At 36.9% G+C, this 24,235-nt stretch overlaps 1 protein-coding gene across 1 annotated transcript in view; it reads left to right on the forward strand.

Moving 5' to 3' along the window:
- ZSWIM6 (zinc finger SWIM-type containing 6) overlaps window positions 1-24,235 on the forward strand; it is a 204,078-nt gene that overhangs the window by 173,818 nt on the left and 6,025 nt on the right. The window contains exons 5-12 of the mRNA XM_067730771.1: window positions 5,445-5,624; window positions 10,289-10,465; window positions 10,734-10,880; window positions 14,245-14,391; window positions 15,440-15,700; window positions 19,478-19,613; window positions 22,688-22,845; window positions 23,472-23,635. Of these exons, the coding sequence (XP_067586872.1) occupies window positions 5,445-5,624; window positions 10,289-10,465; window positions 10,734-10,880; window positions 14,245-14,391; window positions 15,440-15,700; window positions 19,478-19,613; window positions 22,688-22,845; window positions 23,472-23,635 (1,370 nt within the window). The remainder of the gene's footprint in view (window positions 1-5,444; window positions 5,625-10,288; window positions 10,466-10,733; window positions 10,881-14,244; window positions 14,392-15,439; window positions 15,701-19,477; window positions 19,614-22,687; window positions 22,846-23,471; window positions 23,636-24,235) is intronic.

The following is a 24,235-nucleotide window of genomic DNA, read 5'->3' on the forward strand; positions in this document are numbered from 1 at the left end:
GCGGCTGGGACCGTGAGCCATGGCCGCTGGGCCTGTGTGTCCGGAGCCTGTGCTCCGCAATGGGAGAGGCCACGGTAGTGAGAGGCCCACGTACCTCAAAAAAAAAAAAAAAAAAGAACTAGCTTTTGGTTTCATTAAAAAACACTTAGGTGGTGTTTTCCATTTAATTGATTTCTGATCTGTTATTTCCTTCTTTCTGCTTGCTTTGGCTTTGATGTCTCATTCTTTTTCTAGTTTCTTAAGGTGGATATTTAGATTATTGATTTGAATCTTTCCTTCTTTTCCAATACAAGCATTTAATACTATAGATTTCTAAACTCTTTTTAGCTGTAGATCACAAGTTTTGATATATTTTATTTGCATTTTCATTCAGAACAAAATATTTTCTGTTTTCTTTTGTTACTTCTTTTACTCATGACTTACTTGGAATTGTGTTAATGCCCAGATATTTGGGAATTTTCCAAATATCATCCTGTTATTGATTTCTAATTTAATTCTACTACATTAGAGAATATAATTTGTATGACTTCACTTCTTTAATATTTGTCAAAGTTTGTTTTATGGCCCAGAATATGGACTACCTTGGTAAATGTTCTTTGTGCATTTTAGAAAGTATAAGATTTTGTTTTGTTTTGTTTTTCTACTAATGCTAAGTGGAGTGTTCTATGAATGTCAGTTAGATTAAGTTGGTTGATAGTATTGTTTTAGGTATTCTTTATCCTTGCTAATTTTCTGTCTACTTGTTCTGTTAGTTATTGAGAGAGAAGTATTGAGATCTCCAAATGTAACTGGATTTGTGTGTTTCTCCTTTCAGCTCTGTCACTTTTTGCTTCATATATTTTGAAGTCTTAATGTTAGGTGCAGCATCCTCATTTAGGATTGTTATGTTTTTGGTAGAACTGACCCTTTTATCATGTTATGTTTCACTTTATCTGGTGTAGCATTTCTTGTTCCAAAGTCTACTTTGTCTGATAATAATATGGCCACTCCAACTTTGTTTTGAAAGTGTTTGCATGGTGTATCTTTTTCCATCCTTTTCCATTTAATTTATCTATGTCATTATATTTGGAGAGGGTTTCTAGTACATAGCATAGAGTTGGATCTTGTTTTTCAACCTGATTTCACCATCTCTTCTAATTGGTATGTTTAGATGATTTACATTTGCTATAATTATTGATGTAGTTCAATGTAGGTGTACCATTTAATCATTTGTTTCCTATTTATCCTCTCTGTTTTTGTTCCTTTGTTTCCTCCCTCCTGCCTTCTTTTCTCTGTCTTTGGATTATTTTAAAACATTTTTTTTAGTATTTCATTTTAATTTATCTATTGTCCTTTTTGTTTGTATCTCCTTGTATTTTTTTAATGGTTTCAGTATTACAAGAAATATACCTAACCTTAAACAGTCTACTTTGAGTTTATACTTTGCCACTTAAAAAAGAATGTAGAATCTAACAACCATATAGGTCCCTTTACTCTCCCTCCTTTATGCTATAGTTTTCATGTGTATAACATCTACATACGTTTAAAATACCAGAAGACAATGTTCACGTTTTTGCTTTCAGTTGTCATACTTATCTTAAAGAACTTAGAAGGACAAAAGTAGTCCATGACATTTACTTAGGTATTTATTATTTCTGTTCCTCTTCCTTTATTCATATAGTTCCAAGTTTCCCTCTGGTATTATTTCTCTTCAGCCTGAAGAACTTCCTTTAGCATCAGGTCTCTTGAACAATATATGTTGTTAGTTTTTCCTGATCTGAGAAAGCCTTCATTTCACCATCATTCATGAATGATATTTTGCCAACTCTGGGTTGATATTTCCATTTCTTTTAACACTTTAAAGACATCGCTCTACTGTCTTCTGTCCTGTATAATTTCTGACAAGAATAATTATTTGAGACATTCTCCTTTATACGGCATTTCATTTTTCTCTGACTGTTTTCAATATTTTTTTTTTTTTTCTCTTTGGTTTTCAGTGATTTCATTATCACTGGGCATGGATTTTTTGGTTAGCTCAGCTTCTTTGATCTGTAAATTCATATCTTCAATTTTGGGAAGTTTTCAGTAATTATTTCTTTTGAGTTTTTCTGTAGCTATTTCTCATCTTCTTTGGATCTCCAATGATACAGATGTTACTTTTGATATTTTCCCACCTGTCTTAAGGCTCTGTTCATTTTCTTCTGATTGTTTCTCTCTCTTCTTCAGATGAGATCATTTCTGTCTTCAAATTTACTGACTTTTACCTCTGTCATATCCATTCTACTATTAATCCTATCTAGTGAATTTTTTATTTTGGATATTATTTTTTCAATTCTAACATTTCTATTCTTTTTTTATAGTTCATATTCACTTCTGTCAATAGTATTTATCTTCATCTGGTGGAACATAGTTATAACAGTTGCATAAAGTCTCTGATTGATAATTCTAAAATCTGGTTCATTGTTTTTTCCCTTGAGAATTGATCACATTTCTCTTTCTCTTTGTAAGCCAAGTAATTTTGGATCCTGAACATTTTAAATACTGAATTGTAAGAGTCTGGGTCCTATTATAATCCTCCGGAGAAATTTTTGTTTTTTTAAAGCATACATTCAATAGTACATACTCAGACTTTGAGTTCTGTTTTACCTTCTTTGGGTGATGTCAGTAAAGTTTTCAAAACCTTTGCTGTGCTGCGTTGGGGCAGTCTCATGCACGTGAGGTGTGACCAGTATTTGTGCCTATTTTTGTACAGAATATCCAGGGATCTCCCTCTCTAGCTTCTGAGTGGCAGGGGGTTCCCTTTTCCCAATCCTCGCACCAGGTAGATGAGGTTTCTCTCAAGTTGTTGCTCTAATATGCCTTCTACATAGTTCCCCAAATGGGGCTATTTATGTGCAAGCCAGGAGAGAAAAGAGGGGGGAAAATAACAGGAAGTCACCCCCATATGACTTAAATTTCTTCAAGTTTTATTTCCACAAACCGCTTGCTGTTGTTTACTTTTCAGAGTCCTCAGATTGCTGCTTTTTGTATTTTGCCCAGTTTTTAGTTGTAATTATGGGGAGAGATAAGCCGTAGTGGGCTTTACTCCATCTTGATCTATCACATTTTTGTTTCTAATTGGCATTTTAAAATATAGAAATGTGAATTATAAATATCTGTGGCTTAGGTTGTGGCTATGTTTATTTTCTGTTGGTAAACATTATTTGATATTTAAAATAACAGATTCTATAATTGAAGAAGCTTGCTAATTTTAAATGTGGAAGAATGTAAAGCATCACTTTTGGACAAACAAAACATAAACAGACCATTCTTACCTTATTATTCACTTGGTTAACACAACTGATTAAAATAAACACAGATACACATACAAACCTTTTCAAAGAAAGAGTGTTGTGAATGGCTTTGAAGTACTGGTATCTGTCTTGTTTTGAAATTGGTAAAGTAAAAACTTTTTTTTTTGGCCACATGGCAAAGCCTGCAGGATCTTACCCATGCCCCCTGCAGTGGAAGCATGGAGTCCTGACCACGGGACCACCAGGGAATTCCCAAACTTGAACTTCTAAAACTTGTGGAATATTTGCTTGAATTAGCTATCTTTTTGAAAAATGTAGAAAGGAATGATACATTTTATCAGTACCTTAATTTTTCAAATTATGAGTTATACCTTCTAAATTCATTAGGGCTTTTCCTTTGAAAAACAAGTGAACTTTTTAATTGAAGTATAGTTGATTTAAAATATTGTGTAAGTTTCAGGTGTACAGCAAAGTGATTTGGCTATATATATATATAGAATAAAAAATATATATACATATTTGATTCTTTTCTATTAAAGGTGTTTACAAGATATTGACTGTAGTTCCCTGTGCTATACAGTAAATCCGTGTTGTTTATTTTATATATGTTAGTCTGTTAGTCCCATATTCCTAATTTATCCCTCCCTCCCTTTTCCCTTTGGTAATCATAAGTTTTCTATGTCTGTGAATCTGTTTGTTTTGTAAATAAGTTCATTTGTACTACTTGTAGATCCCACATGTGATATCATATAACATTGTGTCTTTCTCTTTCTGACTTAACTTCACTTAGTATGATAAACTCTAGGTCCATCCATGTTGCTGCATATGGCATTATTTCATTCTTTTTTATGGCTGAGTAATATTCCATTGTGTGTGTATGTTTGTATGTATGTACATACCACATCTTTATCCACTCATCGGTTGGTGGACACTTAGGTTGCTTCCATGTCTTGGCCATTGTAAATAGTGCTGCTATGAACATTGGGGTGCATGTATCTTTTTGAATCTGAGTTGTCGTCTTTTCCAGATATATGCCCTGGAGTGGGATTGCTGGATCATATGGTAACTCTATTTTTAGTTTTTTAGGGAACCTCCATACTGTTCTCCATATGTGGCTGTACCAATTTACATTCTCACCAACAGTGTAGGAGGGTTCCCTTTTCTCCACACCTTCTCCAGCATTTATTATTTGTAGACTTTTTGATGATGGGCATTCTGACCAGTGTGAGGTGATACTTCATTGTAGTTTTAATTTGCATTTCTCTGATGATTAGTGATGTTGAGCATCTCTTCATGTGCCTGTTGGCCATCTGTATGTTTTCTTTGCAGAAATGTCTATTTAGGTCTTCTGCCCCTTTTTTGATTGGTTTGTTTTTTGTGGGGTTTTTTTTGGATACTGAGCTGTATGAGACATTTGTGTATTTTGGAAATTAAGCCCTCGTCTGTCACATTGTCTTGAAATATTTTCTCCGAGTCCACAGGTTGTCTTTTCATTTTAAAGCAAGTGAACTTTTGATAAACGTTTAGTGATTTCATTCACAAAAAGACATAAATTTAGTAATTTCATTTATATAAAGGTTAATTCCTGGTTAAATCATTTAGGGAAGCATGTTTAAGTAAATTTTATTTTTAAAAGATCTGTTGATATATGGATATGCATACTAATTAACGAGCATAATAAAGTTTGAAATGCTTATATGGAGACTGGGAAATAGTTTATTCATGTCCATTGTTATGCCTTTATGATTTTATTTTTAAAAGATACTCTTAAAAGTAAATTTAATTTTTGCACAGAAGAACCATTTAGAGTGGTTTGTTGCAGCATCCATGAATAAAATCTGCTTGTAAATTAAAGTAACAAATTGGTCCTTAAGGTTGTATTCTTTATTGACTTTTGCCCAAAATGTCACACAAGTAGGAAAGTGATTACAATTACCATTTGAAATATCTTTCATCTTTATATGTAACAGTGTTTGGATTCTTTGGTTCAAATTTGTGCTCTTTTGTCCTCTTTACATTAACCTCTATGTGAGATTTGTTGCTTGGACAAGGGAGAATTGCATTATAAAACTGCAGACTTGGGTCCATTTTGAAATGGTTTGTCATTAGCTATTAGGATTGGACACTTGTAAACTTTTAAAAAATTTGCTTTCCTCTCTCCCTTTAAATTAGGTGCTCTGTGGATGTGTATAGTTTTAAATCCCCACTGCAAGTTGGAGCAGAAGGCCAGCTGGCTAAAACAGTTGAAAAAGTGGAATGGTGTTGACGTCTGTCCATGGGAAGATGGAAATCATGGCAGTGAATTACCTAACTTAACCAATGCTCTGCCTCAGGGTGCGAATGCTAACCAAGGTGAGTACACAGTGGTAATCTGCTCACTTTGTATCTACCTAATTGTGCATCTATGTTTATAACACTAACTTACAATAGATTTGGGAAAATTATTTTACTCACTTAAGAACTTGCTATATAACTCACAGACTTAAAATATGTTTTGATATGAATGTGTGTGTGTGTGTGTGTGTGTGTGTGTGTTTTAAGTTTTATGTGAGACCTTTCTATAACTTTTTTTCATATTCTCAGAATACAGATGGGTATAATACTTATATATACTACTAGTATGTGTTAAAATTGCCTATTAATTATTTAGTTTGAATATATTTTTAAAAATCATGGAATGGGTGGGTAGTATATTGTAAAACAAAATATTGAGAGGATTGAGGAGCTGTGTGTTTTTATATCTGTTGGTCAGTTCATATTTGAGCTACTATACAATTTAATCAGTTAAAAATTCCTAGTTTTAGAATACAGCAAGTAAACATTTAATGACTGGGGCTGCAGGAGCATGGGGTGCTGCTGGCATTCAGACCAGGAAAATTCTTTATTGTGAAGGACTGTCTAGCATACTTGTTCCCACCTACTGTAGGCTAATAGTGCCCTCCGGTCTTTGGACAACTAAGAAATGCTCCCAGACATTTTCAGATAGCCTCTTAAGAATCTCGGTCTCTCATTTCTGTATTGGTTTTTGTTTGTTGTTGTTGTTTTTAAGCTTCTCCCTCTCTATTGGACCCACCCATTTAGCTCAAGTCTCTCTCATCTTAAAAAATCTTTCCTTGCCCCCATTGTCCCTGCTAGCTACCACAGAATTTCCTCCTCTCTTTCAGAACCAAATCTTTAAAGTAGTTAACTCTTGCAAATACAAATTTCGTTCACTAACTCTGTCACTCTTCTTGTGTAAGTTTGTGCTGCTGCTCCCCCTTTTTTGAGAAAACCTGGAAGACTTTAAAGTTATGATAGATGCAAGGTGGGAGTTAAATGACATCAGAAGGATTCAGGAATCGAGACTGTCATTCTGTTTTCTGGCCCCATCTGGAGTTGGTACTCCTAGAAAGAGCTGGACAATGTGCTGAGAATGAAATGTGATGTTAGCATAGTATTTTCAGTCTCTACAAAGAGAGAAAATAATATGTATTACTCCATAGGGACTTGTCCAATCAAAAAGAAGTTTCAGGCCTTGGGAAAGATGATCGTCTGGCTCTCCTTTGTCTAGAGATATTTGCCTTGGGAATTCAGTATTTGAAATCTGTCGTATCTTTATTGCCCATGATGATTTTATTTAATAACTTCAAAGAAAATAAATCTACCCCTTCCTTATACCCCAAGTTTTTTTCCAGAAGCTCAGAATTTTCAAGTTTAACAATTCAACATTTATTCTCTTCTATTGCTAGAAAAAGGTATGCTTACGTCTCCATAGGCAATAAATTTTTTTTAACTTTATTTGGAGTTTTCTCTGTGTTTCACTCCCCACCTGCTTTTTTGTGACTGCCATCCTAACATTTTACAGTTTACTTTTTTACTTTCCATTTGGTTGCTTTCCCCTTGGTTAAATATGAATATTTCAGAGGCTTTAGAAAACTCTTAGGAAGTGGTCCAGCCTCCGGAAAAAAAGAGTTCATTTCATTTATGGTTTGGCCCAGGGATATGAAGTCAGGACTAGTTTCTAAGGGCAATATTTATAGCTGTTGTGCCTAAAGGCACCAGGGCTCCTCCTTTTAGCAGAACACCCACATTCTCCAGAGGGGCTGTCGGAAGAGACATCCCTACAGAGGGGCTCGGGTGCTCAGCCTGCAGTACTTCTGCTGGAGGGCTGAGCGGGCTGGCAAAGGGAGAGCCTTTGGTGACAGCAGAGCCCAGCAGCCATGCCGCTGGGCAGCGAGTGCATGTGGTACAGACCATGGGCAGAATTGCATGTGTTTGCACATCAGAGTGAAAGTGAAGCACAAATCAGGCCCTGTCTTCGCTGAGATTATTTGTTAGAATTAACTGACAACATTAGAATCCACACCCTTAGAAAGAGTAGTGTGTTTGTTTTTTAAATATACCTGAATGAGAGCCTTTTTAAAACTTTTTTGGTTAAAAAACTAATATTATTTTATACTTGAAAATTTTTTACAGATTAGTGTTTATCGGTTATTTATTTACTTATTTTGGCTGCGTTGGGTCTTCGTTGCTGCGCATGGGCTTTCTCTCTAGCTGTGGTGAGCAGGAGCTACTCTTCATTGTGGTGCGCGGGCTTCTCATTGCGGTGGCTTCTCTTGTTGCGGAGCACAGGCTCTAGGCATATGGGCTTCAGTAGTTGTGGCTCACGGGATCTAGAGCGTAGGCTCAATAGTTGTGACGCACGGGCTTAGTTGCTCCACAGCATGTGGGATCTTCCTGGACCAGGGCTCGAACCCACGTCCCCTGCATTGGCAGGCAGATTCTTAACCACTGCACCACCAGGGAAGTCCCTGTGTTTATCATTTCAACAATTTGGTTAAGATCATCTGTTTCTTTTTTCTGTTATTGCGAAAGTCAAAAAAACACAGATATCTAAGATAAAATTTGACCATAATTTTGATACTTAATCAATTTTTGTTTGTATATCTTTTTAGTCATTGTCTATGTATGTATTTTTTTTTTTGTTTCCATGCTATTATAGAGCTTTGTATCTTACATTTTCGTTTAAATACCAATAGTATTTAGTCTTTTTTATTACAGTTGGTTGTATCAGACTCTTAGAGCTAACCACTGTCCTGGTGTATGTCCTGTACGTTGCGCTATGCTCTTACAGTCACATACAAACATGAAAAGTTAAGATTTTAATTTTTTCAATGGAATCATACCCACAGCTTGCTTTTATTATTGATACCACAGTGGGTCAAACAGACAGAACTCTCATTCTTTTAATAAGTGTATAATAATATGTTGCTTTCTAAAGTCTCCTTTTAATTTTAAATTCTGTTTCTATGATTTGAGTTAAACAAAATAAATGAAATTAGAAAGCCATTTAAAAATACTCGTGTGAGATTTGGACTTTGGAATATTTGATTGATTGACTATACGAAGTCATGGAACCAGTTTCTTGTTGAGTAGGGGTAGATTTATTCTGCTCTGCAAAAAGCCGTGGTAGGTTCCAAAGGCTATTAAATGTAGGGCCAACTCTTCCCATTTGCAAAGTGTCCCTCCGTCTGCTGCTAACAAGGAGTCTGGGCAGGGGCCAGAACAGATACATCAGTGTTTAGGCCTCTCAAATTATGTCATCCATGCATTTTGATATGTCTGCCATTCAAATACAGATGTCTAAGTCCACCTGAGACCAAGCTGAAGTAATGTCTCTTTCTGTTAAAGACCATTCAGAAGCCTTTCAGAACAGCCTAAGTAGCTGAATTTGGAGTGAGGTTATCTGTGTTTTGATCTTGACTGCCATTGCCTGGCCGTGTGACCTTGGCAAGTCACTTTACTTCTCTCAATTTTCAGTTCCATCAGCAGAATAGAGGGGTTGGTCTAGATGAGTTTTCAGAGCTCTTCTTGATTCAGTTGTATTTTGATTTTTATGATTTCCTTTATGTCTGTGCTTAGCCAAAGTTCCAGGGAGAGGAAGATGAAACTTTACCAACTAAGGAAGCTCCAGATTTTCCTTCTCATTTAGTTAAGCCTCAGGACAGTGAGGGGTGATTCTTGAGCTAAATAAAGCACACATAAATAAAGATAGTTTGTTACCCTGAGTGTCAGCTGAGGCTCTTTCTAAGGTTTCTGCCACAGTTTAAGGTAAGTCTGGAGTTGGGGACCTAAGGGGTGGGAGTGCAGGTAGAACTTGAACGATTTTTTCCAGAAGAACTGAATAATCCCAGAGGTTGGGGTAAAAATATCCTTTATTCCCCAAACATTTCTTTTCTCTGTCAGGTCCTGAAACTTGAACCCTCTTCGGAGTGTGTGCTTCTGCTCTTTTGTGATGCCCTGGCATACACTATGCTGGGGACATCACACCAGTCATGGAACCTGCACAAGAGTCAGGAGGCAGCCTGTAGGGGCAAGGTAAGTGCGCTGGTTTGTTTTGTAGCTATGTTGTGTGGCTTTGTGAAATGTTAAATATATGCATTTATGCCCTTTGGGATATAAAGTGACATTTAATCATTATATCCCAAGAAGCATAATAGTTTTAATTGTGCAAAACCGCACAATATAGTTAAAAAATACAACCAAAAGCACAACCCTTCTGCGTATTTTTAAAGGCTGATTGCATCTTCCTGAAAGGTTCCATGGCTGGTGTCTCATCTCTTGCATAGTGTTTGTGAGAGCTGTTGATCCCATCAGGGCAGTTCACCACAGCACCTCAGAAGTGGGGAGCAGTGAGTTTTCATGTGATTTTTGTGCCGAGTGCCTCCTTTCAGTGTATTTGGCATGGAAACTAGACTTGACGGTTCTTTTTGCAGGATGCCTTTAACCTTAGCTCTGAGGGCTGCAGAGTGTTTGTGTTTGATAAAACAAGTGAGTGAATGGTGGCTCTTTGGTCTGATTTGCCTCCTAGTACTTAGGACATGAGAATATTCACCCTTCATCCTTCTGCTTAGGGGGTGCAGGACAATGTGTGTGGGTGTGTTCATGAACATCTGGCCACAGAATGGTATGGTATGACTGATTTATTCACATGTGAACAATAGCTGACACGGCTTTCTGAATTGTGGAAAAAACAGATTCATCGAACAGGCCACATCGGACAGTGTTCACCCGAGCCATCGAGGCATGCGATCTCCACTGGCAGGACAGCCACTTGCAGCACATTATCAGCAGTGACCTGTACACCAACTACTGTTACCATGACGACGCTGAAAACTCCCTCTTTGACTCCCGCGGGTGGCCCCTCTGGCATGGTAAGTGGCCAAACCGGAAAGACATTTCCATGACTTACTTCTTTGTTTAGTTTCTATAGCATTATTGGAGTGGGAGGAGGAGAGTTGAGGGATTCAATGGGAGATGGATGAATGCTTGGCAATAGGAGTTTTCATTCAAATCCAAGTTCAGAAATGGTTTCTTGTGTCTTTTTAATAGTATTTCAGGGGAAAACATCTTACTATTAAGTCCTGTTTTTATAGATATATCTGATAATGGCAACCTTCCCCCCTTAACTTTCTGTTTTAGAACATGTTCCTACAGCCTGTGCACGAGTGGATGCATTACGTTCTCATGGGTACCCCAGAGAAGCACTGAGACTAGCAATAGCTATTGTTAACACGTTAAGACGGCAGCAACAGAAACAGCTGGAAATGTTCCGAACTCAAAAAAAAGGTAAATGTGTGAAGGAGTCTGTTTCCATTGGAATGGGATTCTTGGTGATGATGTCACTAGGTTTTATGCTCTTTGGGGAGAGAACTTTTAAAATTAGAGCCATGGTGATGGCTTTACTCACCACTCGTGAAATATTTAATAGCTGATCTGTGAGAAATGTTAGGCATCCCCCCACCCCCACCCGTTGAATGTTGTAAGAAATAAAATTTTTTTACAAGTTTCTTAGGTTGGTTAATTTTTTAAAGGGGAGGTTTTTTTTTTTTTTTACTGTTTGAGTTATGTCGTATGTCGGAATTATCTAAAATGCAAGTTAGCCAGATATTTCATTTTGTGAAAGAGCATTTTAATTGTGATAGTAAGGGCTCTGGGGGGGTAGACTGCCTATGTTTGAATCCTGGCAGGAGGTCCCAGCTGGGAGACCTTAGGCATTGACTTGACTATGGAATGGGGCTCGGTTGAGGACCTGTCTCTCAGAGTTGTTGAAAAGATTAAACTAGTTAATTTCTGTAAAGCACTGAAAGCAGGGCCTGACAGAGTGTGAAAGCACTATAAAACAGTTTAATTGTAATAATTTGTACATCAGGACATGATATGTATTTAAAGCGATCAAACAGAACTCCTGGGGACTGCTCTGGCGGTCCAGTGGTTAAGACTTCGCCTCCCAATGCAGGGGGTGTGGGTTCAATCCCTGGTTGGGGAGCTGAGATCCCACATGCCTCTTGGCCAAAAAACCAAAACGTAAAACAGAAGCAATATTGTAACAAGTTCAGTAAAGACTTTAAAAATGGTCCACATCAAAAAAAATCTTAAAAAAAAAAAAAACTACACTCCAATGAAAGCTAAGGAAAAAAACAGAACTGGATTTTTCAAATTCTGTAAATAACATTCGATGAGCTGTCAACTGACAGGACACATTTAACTCCTCTTTATCTCAGTTTATTAATCTTTTAAATTTTAAATAAGCATTACTTAGTAGTAGTAATTGCAAAAGGGTTGTAAGGTGCATAGGCCCTGATCAAAAGAAAGACATATGTATGCTTTTTCTGATTAATCCGTGCACTTCTTTTTCTTCTGTAGGTGTAAATCTTTTAATTTTTCTTTGTTAGGATTGTTTTGTTTTTACTCTGGAATTTTATATCTTATTCAGAGAGAAGTAGTTTTAGTTGTGTTTTTTTGCTTATGTTTTTGTTTTATTCCTTGGATGATTTTACACACATCTAGGGTACAGCTTAAAATTATCAGTTGTTGTTGAAGTGGGCTGGAGATTGGAGCGAGTGTTTGTTGTAATTTTTGATATCCTCTATATTGGAAGTATTAAAAATGTTAACATTATCATTTATATGATGAAAGAAAATTCCAAAGTTACCACTGGAACCAAGGAAGGGGGAGCTCAGATGGGATTGGAATGTGATATCCCCAACAATCATTACTTTGTCCAGTTCTTTGTGTTTGTCATATCAACACTGGTTACCAGCTGTATTTACAAAATATGTTGCCTGGCCCTTTGCAAAATTTTTCTGAAATCTCCCTTCCCCTAAACACACACAATCTATGGCCAAAAGACATTTAGTTTTGAAAAGTATAAAAGATTGAAATACTCAGGCTAAGAGAGAGTGAAGTACTTTTTATACTGCACCAGGAGAGCTTGCTCACGATGATTATCAGAGTTTTGAAATTCATGTTGATCTCTCTGAAGAAATGTTTTTAAAATTAGTTTAATTAAAATGTTACAATATCTAAGAAATACAAAGTGTAAAAGTGTTAGTTCATGTAGGTAAGTTGGAACACATGTTAAGATAGACTCCTTTGATTGTCTTTGAGGTCTCTCTCAGACTCATTTCTCTTTTATCCTGCACACAATGAAAACTTTAATTTCAGACTATTCTTTACTAGCACTGCATATTTATATCTTTCCCTACTTTCTTTTTGTTTGTCCATATTCAAAGAATAGGTTTTTTGTAACTGTTACAATTCCAAATTGCTGTAACAGTTATTTCTTATGGGGCTAAGGTTAGTAAATGAAGTATCTTGTACATTTTCAATATTATTGGGCATGATATGTCAACTTTTTAAAAAATTGAGATATAATTGACATATAACATATTAGTTTCATGTGTACAGCATAATGATTCCATATTTATATATTTTGAAATGATCACCACAGTAAGTCTATATATAAATATATATGTATGTGTGTGTGTCTGTATATATATATATATATATATATAGAGAGAGAGAGAGAGAGAGAGAGAGAGAGAGAGAGAGAGAGAGAGAGACTTGTTCCTAAGAGTGATGCTCATGTTTCTGCTTTCATCCTGGTTGTGTATATGAAAGCCAGTGACAGAAATTGAAGGGAAAGACCTTTCCAAGGAATCTAATACCCACCTTCTATAAATTTTAATACATTGTGCCAGGTCATACTTTATTTTTATGTACTAATAGTTGATAGTCCAAAACAGAAGACTTCTAAAGAAATACTGAACTTGCAGAATGGCTTTTTAGCTATTTACAAGCCAATATTTTTCTTGTATATAGATTTTATTATAGTTTCCTTTAAGAAGGAACCACTATTATTTATAACTTTAGTAAACAGATGTAAAATATTGCATTGTTTATTACAATAATGGAATATACCTTAAAATATTTGCAGCTTTTCTCTCAGCACTCTTAACTTGAGAACTTGAAAGTTCTAACATTACGTGAGGAAAATGAAAAGGATATGTTTCATCCAAATTATATGTTATCTTCTGCTATAGTTCCCCTTTGTGGCAAAGGTCCTCTCTTAAATGACTTACAGATCCACGATAAGGAAGATTTTTATAAGGTGATAGGGGAGTAATTTAATAAATATTCATACGGAAGTTCAAGTCCGACCCAGGGTACAGCTGCCTTCTAGACTCCATTTTAGATAACCCAGTGAGCACTGACTCTGAGAGTACCTTCTTAACGTAGTTGTAGAGTTAGTTATCCAATGATAATTCCAGGGGGACTTAGTTCTCTCTAAAGCCACTCCTAGGAAGTGAGGAGAGTTGTCCTTAGCTTCTCAGGTAAAAATTTAGAATTCATTTTCCTCATACATCATAATTTAATAGTGTAAGTAGTAATGTTAACCTAGTAGCCTGAGCATATGAATTAAATAGATGTTTGAGAGCTGTCTTGGGAAGTTAGCACCATTTATATTGATTCACAGATGAACCTTTAGAACTTAAAACAGTTCACAGGTTGGGGATTTTATGTACCTTTGTTTTTTAATTAAAGAGGAATTTTGAATTGAATTTAGTATTAATTTGTCAGGATGCTGGAAATGGTAAAGCCTTTCTGTCCTCTACTTCTCTCCATGTCTCAATTCCCTTTTCTTACACAGAGCTACCCCATAAAAGCATAACCTCAATAACCAATCTGGAGGGCTGGGTTGGACACCCCCTGGACCCCGTGGGCACTCTTTTCAGCAGCCTAATGGAAGCCTGCCGCACTGATGATGAAAGCTTCCCTGTGTTCTCAGATTTTACAGGTAAAACCATTGACATTTGTCTCATGTGCTTTTTTCCCCTAAACCCTGAATGGCATTCATCACTGGTCATTGTTTTTCTTCACAGTTTGTTTTATGAATCCATATAGTTAACAGTACTAGCAGTTCGCAGGAAAGGGTACTCACACTTTTCAGGCAGGCTCCTACAAACTGGGAAAAGTCTTAGGGTTGACAATTGGCAGCATGTGTCAAGAACCTAAAAATATTTATTCCCTTCTAGTCAATGATTGTACATCTAAGAATTTATCTGCATTTATGACTGTTTTCCAGCATAAAGATACAAAATAAGGATGTACATCATGTGGGAGGGAAGAAGGATTGTCCCTTCACTACTCCCATGGTTGGATTAGCTTGGAGAGTTAAGCATCTAGCCTGTGGTGGTTGCCTTCATGGATTATGGGTGACCCAAACTCTATCAGGAGGGTGAGGGTATGGTATGACTTTGAATTCACTTTTCTTGGGAGTTGGACAGTTGAAGTTTGTTAAGAATTTCTAATAGAAACACCTTAACAGAGATAAGAGAATCCTCAAAGAATCCTTCTCTTGTGACTGATGACTCTTTGATAACAAAAAGGACCATGGAATTGAGTTACATATATGTTGTATTCTCTACTGTTTTTGTTATAAATTACAACATTGTGATAAAAGTATGGAAATTTTTTTTAACGCCAGGCTTTAAAAAATTGATAACTATTGCAGTCATGTAATTTTACTCTTGTTTAATTAAAAATTTGTTTACTCTTAGGTATGCTTAGTATCTCTCCTTAGATTTATAGTTTTCTTTGGTGATTCATTTTTAGTGAGAGAAAAATATTTGTAATATTCTATCCCCCAGAACATACACATTTAGTCATTCATGGTCATTTTTTAAAAGATATTGGAAAACTATGTACTTTAACCTAAGAAACATGGTTTTCTGGCTTTCTTGGAGTTAAGTCAATAATTTATTTAAGAGTACTAGGTAAAATAGATCGTACTTATCAGGGTACCTGCAAAAGTAGTTTCTGAACTCTGATTTCTTTTGTGACAGAGAATATGGGACAGTGCAAGTCTCTGGAATACCAGCATCTACCTGCACACAAATTCTTAGAAGAAGGGGAATCCTATTTAACGCTAGCTGTGGAAGTAGCCCTAATAGGGCTGGGACAGCAGCGTATTATGCCTGATGGGCTGTATACCCAAGAGAAGGTTTGCCGGAATGAGGAGCAGCTCATTTCCAAGCTTCAGGAAATTGAATTGGATGACACACTGGTGAAAATTTTTCGCAAGCAAGCAGTCTTCCTATTAGAAGGTAGTATGATAAAGAACTTTCTCACTTGTTTAGCCCATTTTACTTAGCCACTCAGCTTTCTTACGTTGGGAGTACAGTTTACGTTGGGAGTACACTTAATATGGTGGTTATCTTGATTGGTATGGTCACTGAGTGTCATAGGCATGTTCACTTTCCAAAAAATAGTATCACTTAATAAAAATGTTCAGATGTTTACATGTTTATCATTTGATTTAGGTGGTCGTATAAGATAACCTGCTAGAAATGAGCCCCATTTAAATGCCACCAGCTTTAAAAAGGACTGTTTTTATTTAGTCTGTGTTGTTCCTGAGATAAATGCAAGTTTGATATTTAGTGAGTTATTGCTGGTAGCCATATTCCTCTTTGCTTGATCAATTAAGTAATAAAATGGAAATTGGCTGGCATTCCTCCAAATTATTGGCTGTTACGTTGACGTCTGGGTTTTGAACATGTCATTTGCACATGCTGACAAGGGACCAAAGACTGCAGAAGTGAATTTCCACTGCGCTAATTATTTCAGAGAATACATTAGGTATACATTCATCAAAGTAAAGGTTTCATAGAATCACTAAGGCAAAGTCTAGTTTTCTTCTTTCTGTAAGGTCAAGAGCTAAAGGGCCTAATACATTTTGGATGGCATTATTTTTTTTTTAATGTTTTTTTTTTCTTGAAAAGGATAAGTGTAATTAATGTGGTAGCCTGATACTTTACACAGATTTAGGTGATGTCAAATCTTTTAAACTGCTTCTGTCTCTCAAGTACATGTGTGTTATTTCTGTGGATTTCTCTGTGATTAATAGGCTCATACAGTACGGTATCTTCATCTTATAGTCAGAATGGCTATATATAGGGAAGGGATTTAGAGAAAATAGCATTTCAAAACTTTTTATATGTCCAAACCTAAAGATCTATTTGAAAAAAATATTTTCATTAAATATATTATACATTTATGTGTTTTAGAAGTGCACCTTAAAGGGGAAATATTATTCTGAATAAAACATGCTTAATTTTGGTAAAAATTCTTAATAATTTTTTGAAGCACTCTCCTGAAGTTTTTTTCCCTAAAGATAAAAGCCCATCTTGACAAATTTCAAATGATCTTGATCCTTTCATTACTGTCTTAGTTTCCTGTCATATATTTCCTTTTGATATAAGCAATATCATTAGCCATAAACTTTTCTATGCCGGCTCTTAGTTAACTCTTGGTAACTGCCTTATGATTTTCATTATACTGAGGGAAAAGATGAGGATGTGTGGTTTTCAAAGTTGATAGTGTCTGATATCTGTTCATCACTTACCTTTTTAAATGTCTCCGTGTTCATTACTCATGAATATTTTTTAACTTTGTCTTAGTCTTTGCTTAGTCCATACGTTCCCATTAAACATTTTAGAGAGAACTGTGCTCTGTAAGGAGGGCTGATGACCCACCCCATGCTCCTCTCTTTTCCCAACCTTGCTAGGCCCCAAAGAGTGGTTGGTGCAGGACAGGAAGAAGTCCAAGGGGAAGCCAAGGGACCATTTCTATAAACTCCAAAAGATAAGCGCTCCATGACTGAGATGACTGCACTGGGCACCAAGGTCTTCATACACTTATACTCTGTGAATTTCAGGGGCTGATTAGTTAGCAGACTCAGGTGTATGAAAAAGAGGAAACAGTAACCCTGTATTTTATTGCTGAGTGTTAAATCACTTCTGGACACAGTATGGGCACATTGAATCAATTGGCATATTGGAAAAGCACTTCTGGGGAACTTAGATTTCAAATTTCAGTTTTTCATTTTTCAGTACACCAGAGTTCAGGCATTACACTGACTATTAATCAACAGATAATTCTGTGATACCTGACTGAATGTTTTGCTTGTTGGGAGGTGTTATTATGTTGATTATGCATCCTGGCCTTCCCTGCATAGTATAAAAAGGGAACTTGATGGTACAAGGGAAACACTGAAAGGAAATGGAAGAGAAATGAAGATGGAAAATATACAAGTTTGCTGTAATTAGTCCTTAAAAAAATAGAGTTAATGTCTTAGTGTGTTCAGGCTGCCATTAAAAAATACTATAGGTTAGGTGGCTTAAACAACAGAAATTTATTTCTCACAGTTCTGGAGGCTGAGAAGTCCAAGGTCAAGGTGCTGGCTAATTCAGTTTCTGGTGAGGGACCTCTTCCTGCCTTACAGATGGCTGCCTTCTCCCTGAGCCCTCACAAGACAGAGACAGAGGTCACTCTTTCTGTCTCTTCTCATAGGTCACTAATTCTGTTGGACCAGGTCAAGGCCCCTGTGACCTCATTTAACCTTAATTACCTCCATAAAGGCCTTATCTTCCAGTCACATTGAGAGTTGCGGCTTTAACATATGAATTTGGGGGGAGGGCAAACATTCTATAATATAACAAATAATCTGGCCTCACTATATGAACTAAAGGTAAAATTGTAATGCCTTATCAGCTTTTGAAGAATATCAGATCGCTAAAACATTTTTAAATGTCTTAAAGACAAAAAAAAAGAAAAAAAGATTAATAGATTTGATAAAATTAGAAATCTAGGATGGATTTTAATTTGTCTAGGTAAAAAAATAAGTTATTTACATGACTTTCAAAGTACTTTAATAAGGAGCAATTCAAAAATACTAACCAAAGAATAAAACAATGAAATTTAAAAACAACTTCTGTTAAAATGATCTAAAATGTATCATGCTCCTACTCAGTGCCCAATTCAGTAACTCCTCTCACCATTTCCTCTGAACTGCATTTCTTGCATTCTAAACTCTTCACCAGACTTATTTTTCTCATGGAAAACAAATGTATTATGTCCTTTGAGCAGTAGTGTCATGATTCATAATTCTAGAAGTCATGAAACCGATGTTAACCCAAAGGTGACATGGAAACTAATTTATAAAACACTTCACAGTAACTAAACCTCACAGCACCTAAGCGGAAAGTAGTTGAACTAACCACTGTGGTTTCCTTTCAAAATTTATTTTAAAAGTTGGTGTTGTCCTTCTTAGGGTAGCATTCAGAGAGCACACAGGGGAAGTCAGCTCTGCCACCGTGCCTGTCACAACTTACTAAGAAATGAATTTTGACAGTTTAAATATAATTTTACTTTTAAAATTGGTCTTTTGAAGTCCAAATAGTGGTAGAATCAGTTAATTTTTTTTTCTTTTGCCTACGGTGAGTATTATTCTGGTCTTTTATTATTAATCCTTTATGAGAATTAATATCTATTTCTGCTTATTACAGGCAACAATATTTAAAGTCTTTGTAATGGGATTTGTGGTTCAGAATCCTCCCTATCCCTCCCCCTGAAACAGAGAACTCTTTTCTGGAAACCTGGCTTATTTGTGCCCCTAAGACTGACTGGGGCTGGGGCAGTTTCCAAAGTTAAGCTGTAGAGTCATCTGTGTATTTGAAAATCTGGATGCTCAGATATCACACACTGAGATAGGGTCTTTCTTAAATTCAGTGAGGTTTCCTGCTTTGGAGTGTTTATTTCTCTGAAGCAGTTATAATGTGAAAAAGTTCTGCCCCCATAGTTCTGTGATTCTCCTTTTAGCTGTGGCACAGGGAATTGTTCCTGAAGTGAATTTGATATCGTATACTCTACCCTGTAGAATCATTTTACTAAGAATTGTATTCGTTTCTACTATGTCACTTAGATTACATTCTTAACTAGATTAGCATTGTTTATATCTTTACATAAAAAATTTAAACTATACTTTACAAGAAGTCTTAGTTCCTTGTTTAGGAATGTAAAATGTGTATACTCTCTTCCTACAGCCGGACCATATAGTGGTTTAGGCGAAATAATCCATCGGGAGAGCGTTCCAATGCACACATTTGCCAAGTATCTCTTCACCTCTCTCCTACCTCATGATGCTGAATTGGCATACAAAATTGCACTGAGAGCAATGCGGTACGTATTCACAGCCCCGCCGGGCAGAGGCGATCCAAATCCCCCACTGGGAAAAATGGCTGTTAACTGACTTCTCATTCATTCATTTTTCTTGTAGGCAGCAGAAAAACTAAAAAAAGCTTCTTGGGTTATGGTGGTGGTGGTTTGTTGGCTTGTTTCGCTTTTGTTTTAAAGTAAGGGAAGAATGGTATTCTTGTCTGCTGTCACTCATGTTCATGGTGGCTTTATCCTGCTTTTTCTTGAAGCTAGAATTTGGGACTAGAGAACAACTTCAGGCCAAGTTTAACCACAAGGCAGCAACAGTTGAAACCTTCCTAAATAACGTAACTGTTTAGAAAAAATTAGATTTTTGAAGCAGTGGTAAATAACACGTATACTTGACTGAATATAATAATTGAGAGAGCCCTTCACACTGGCTGTAATTACACATTCCATCAGTAGCGCAGGAAAGCCATCCTAGCACCGAAACACCTTTATGCTCCACTGGAGGATGAGAGGGGATGGGAGCTGTATCTAGTGTTGAAGCATCGCTATTCAGGGGTCTTCCAGGATTTGTTCGCCTCAGCTTTGTTTCCATCCGCCCCTCGGTCCCTCCTTTTCAGTGATAACAATTAGAACACATTCTCTGCTGCTGACCTTCCTGTTTTCACCCTCCTTTTAAAAAGTCAGTTCACAAAATAATTATTTTTATCACGAATTTGTTCTAGCTGAATATTTTTTAATGAACTCAAGATTAAATTTTTCAGTCTTATTTATAGCCTTTTAAACTTTAAGGACCTGAAAGGAATACCTACCTTTCTTAAAACATGAGCTTTTTTCCTTTTATCTTTTTTTCAAATTAACACACTTTAAAAAAATTTTTTTTGATTGTGGTAAAAGTCACATAATATAAAACATACCATTTCAACCATATTTAACTGTACAGTTCAGTGGCACTAAGTACATTTACATTGTTGTGCAACTCTTTAATTAACACACTTTTGTTAAAGTGCCGATTAGACTCTGTTATTGCCACCTAAAGACAAACCACGTACACACCTAAAAGCTTGAGGTGCTGGAGAACAGTTTGATTCCACAGAAACTTTTCATCGAAGATACTGTCTCTGCAGCCAGTGTAATGGATTCAAAAACAATGCCTTTCCTGTATGAGTATAGCTTATAAGTCACAGGAGGCCTCTTTTATGCAGCAATAGAGTGTGTTTGTATTTGTGTGTGTGTATATGTGTACCTGTGTGTCATTGTGTATTGAGGCTGACATCCTTTAATTTGACATGCTTTCCTTGGCAACATGAAATCTCATTAACATATCAGAGAAACCTTAAAAGTTCTCTCTTGTCTGTTTTTAAAATATCAAAAAATAAAATAACTAACATAAGCAAAAGTCCCCCACCAAATTACTTTGTACCACTTGGTTTGTATTTTAGAGCACAGTTTTATAAGTACATTCCTATTCCCATTTTGGGAAGCTGAAATGGAAGTTATCAGGTGAAGACAGATGTTCAGCTCTATACTTACTCAAATCCTAACAATTCTGCTCCTGTGGTAAAGGGAAGGATACTAATGTTATGAAGCCACCAGATGCTATTGCTACAGTTACTGTAAAGTTTAAGGGTAAAATAGCTAAGGTTTCTCTGTGGTTCTGGCTTATGGGAAGGTATCTTTCAGGTGGGGAGGCTTGCTTTTCTAACACTCAGAAACTCATTTACGTCCACCCTTGGTTGCTGCCCAGGCAGTTCGTTCACGGGGGACACTAGCAGGGCACAGGGGAATTGTTTTCCACCTCTTCTCTTCTACCTGCCACACGCCCTCAGCCAAAGGATGGCCATGGGAGGGAGGCGGTGTGAACTACTAGAGCATCTCAAGGCAGCCAGGGGAACAGGAAGGAAAAGAGACAGGTAACTTACTTGCTTTGTAGTCTTTCTAGAAAGAGAGGGGAGATACTGAAGAAGGGCATTTTCACAATCATTTTCTCATCTTTCCAGGGACGTTGACTAGTGTGCTCTACAGCAACTCTGGAAGGATCTGCCTGTGAATATAGGGATAGTCTGGGTTTTTAAAAAGCTAAATAGCAACCCCACCAAAATCCTTACTACTTAATTGCCACCATCAAATGCTAGCATCTCTGTTCCTAGATAAAAGGAAAAGGGAATGAGGGATTTGGCTTACCAGAGCAATAATTGCTGTTGGGTAGGGCCCCAAGCCCAGCATCACACCCTGACCCTGCTAACTTCTCCTGGTCCCCAGCTCTTACTCCACAGTCCCTAACACTGGTGTACTTGAGGGAAGGTCAGTGTTTTGATGATTGTAAAAAAATTATTGCAGTTAGAGCTACTCTACTAATCTCTTTGGTGCTTATTTATATTTAAAAGAGACCGCCAAGCATGTGCTTTGTTTCAATAGTTGTTCTTTATTTGTCAACATATTCTTAAAGATACATTGATTAAAATAAGAAATCATGCTGAATTTATGCAAGTCTGTCAAGGGACAAATACTTGGATCATTTGCATCCATCATCTCTGATATGATTGATAGAACATTTTCTAACTACAGATTTCTGAAGTAATAAGGAACTAATTATGCAGAAAGTATGAATATATGGAAACAAGTCATTTTTGCTTTACTTTCCTTCTTACTTTGTTTTAATAAGTTAAACTTATTTGTCTCAGCTATACATTGATTCCTAACAGTTGTAATCTCAGTTTTAAATATCCACTTGACTATCAGTTTCTTTTGATTTTTTAATGAGTGATAAGATTCAGAAATTTTACAGTAGGTAAACATTAAGACTTGTGTTTTAAACCTCTCCATTGTTACATGTCTTAATTTCCTTGAATGTTGCCGTTTTCTGAATGATGCTAAAGAAAGGAAACCTCTTAGGGTTAGGCGATGGGCAATTAACGAGGTAACTTTAGCATCCAGACAGCAAAATGTAGCTGTACCAGCTCTTCCCTCACGGAGGACCTGAACAATCGCTCCCAGCATCTACCTGCTCCTCTGGCTTCTGGGCAGTCCCTGTGGCCAGGGTGATGAACAAGTGGTAACTAAGAGCCGCCTGCCTTGTCTTGTCATTACAGGTTGCTAGTGTTGGAATCCACTGCTCCAGCGGGAGACCTCACCCGTCCACACCACATGGCATCTGTTGTTCCCAACCGGTACCCTCGTTGGTTCACTCTAAGCCACATAGAATCCCAGCAGTGCGAGCTGGCATCCACTATGCTCACTGCAGCCAAAGGTACTGGGTTGTCCTGAGGCCTCATGATTATTTTGTTAGTTTGCCTTTTTATTTTAAGGGTCGTGTTTTCCATCAGATTCTCAATAATGGTGCTTATGTTGTAAGGGATCCTTTTCTTTAGATGTTAGCTTATGAAGCAAAACAGGTGCTACTCAGTTGAGCCGGCATTTTCCTCATTTAACTGCATCATTAAACTTGCTGCTGGCAGAGTTTGGGTTTAGTTACCATGCCATGTAAATGGTGGGTGAGCTTCAGAGGCAGATTAAATTCTCCCTGAAATATTCACCAGAAATAAAAAAGCAGGAACCTGAGAGAACTATTTGCTATCTCATGTTGGTTCTGGTTCACATGTGCTTTTAGTCATGAGTGTGTGTCTCAGTGTATCTTTTTCCTGAAGCCGGGATTCATAGATATGCAATAACCTTGGGACACTTAGTTGTAACATCTGTGCCATCTGTGAACATTTCATGTAAAGTAAACTTGTACTTTGTGTTTTGTTTTGTTCCTTTTTTAACTCCGTGTGTGTGTCTGTGTGTGTGTGTGTGGTTGTGGTTGTGTGATTTTTGTTGTTGTTGTTTTGCTTTGCCTTGCTTTGCTTTGATTTGGTTTCCCCTTGTTCGTTGCAGGCGATGTTCGGAGGCTAGAAACAGTATTAGAATCCATCCAGAAAAACATTCACTCCTCATCCCACATCTTCAAGCTTGCCCAAGATGCATTTAAAATAGCAACTCTCATGGACAGTTTGCCAGACATCACTCTTTTGAAGGTGTCTCTGGAGCTGGGCCTGCAGGTATGTGACTGTGGTCTTTCCTGGGGCACCAAGGACTGCTAAATAAAAGCATCATCCTAGGGTGTTGCTGTTTGTTCGGATTTTTTAGTGCAGGTACATGACTCTTTGGTGCACAGATCTGCTAGACTTCAGGAGTGCACTGGGCTTCGCAGTTGTGGTCATTCCCACCTGAACCAGACTGCTGCCTCATGTGTAGGACAGTACCTTTAGAAGCCCTGTTTGTGTCTTTCAGTAAAAAATCATCTTCTGTACTAGAGCCTTAACATCACTGTTTCTCCTTTAATGAATTGAAGAAGAGTTCTTCCTATACATGGCTTAAATAAAGCTCTCATGTATAACAACGATTCATTTGTTAGGGTTAAATTTTTAGAGGAAGTATGGATATGTACTGATGTTTGCATTTTCATGATAGATGGACAGTTCTGACTCCTTTTTTTATAACCCTGAGAAAATTAGGGTAAAGGAAGAGGGATTGGGCCGGGGTCCAGTTTCAGCTTCAGCAGGCCTTAGACATATTACCAAGGACATTTTGAGTTAGTCATGCAGATAGATGTTTGCTTCCTTATAGTATCTGAAAAGATTATTGTATAAACCAGGAAC

The sequence above is a fragment of the Pseudorca crassidens genome, chromosome 3 (genome assembly GCF_039906515.1).
Source record: "Pseudorca crassidens isolate mPseCra1 chromosome 3, mPseCra1.hap1, whole genome shotgun sequence".
In the NCBI taxonomy this organism is placed as follows: domain Eukaryota; kingdom Metazoa; phylum Chordata; class Mammalia; order Artiodactyla; family Delphinidae; genus Pseudorca; species Pseudorca crassidens.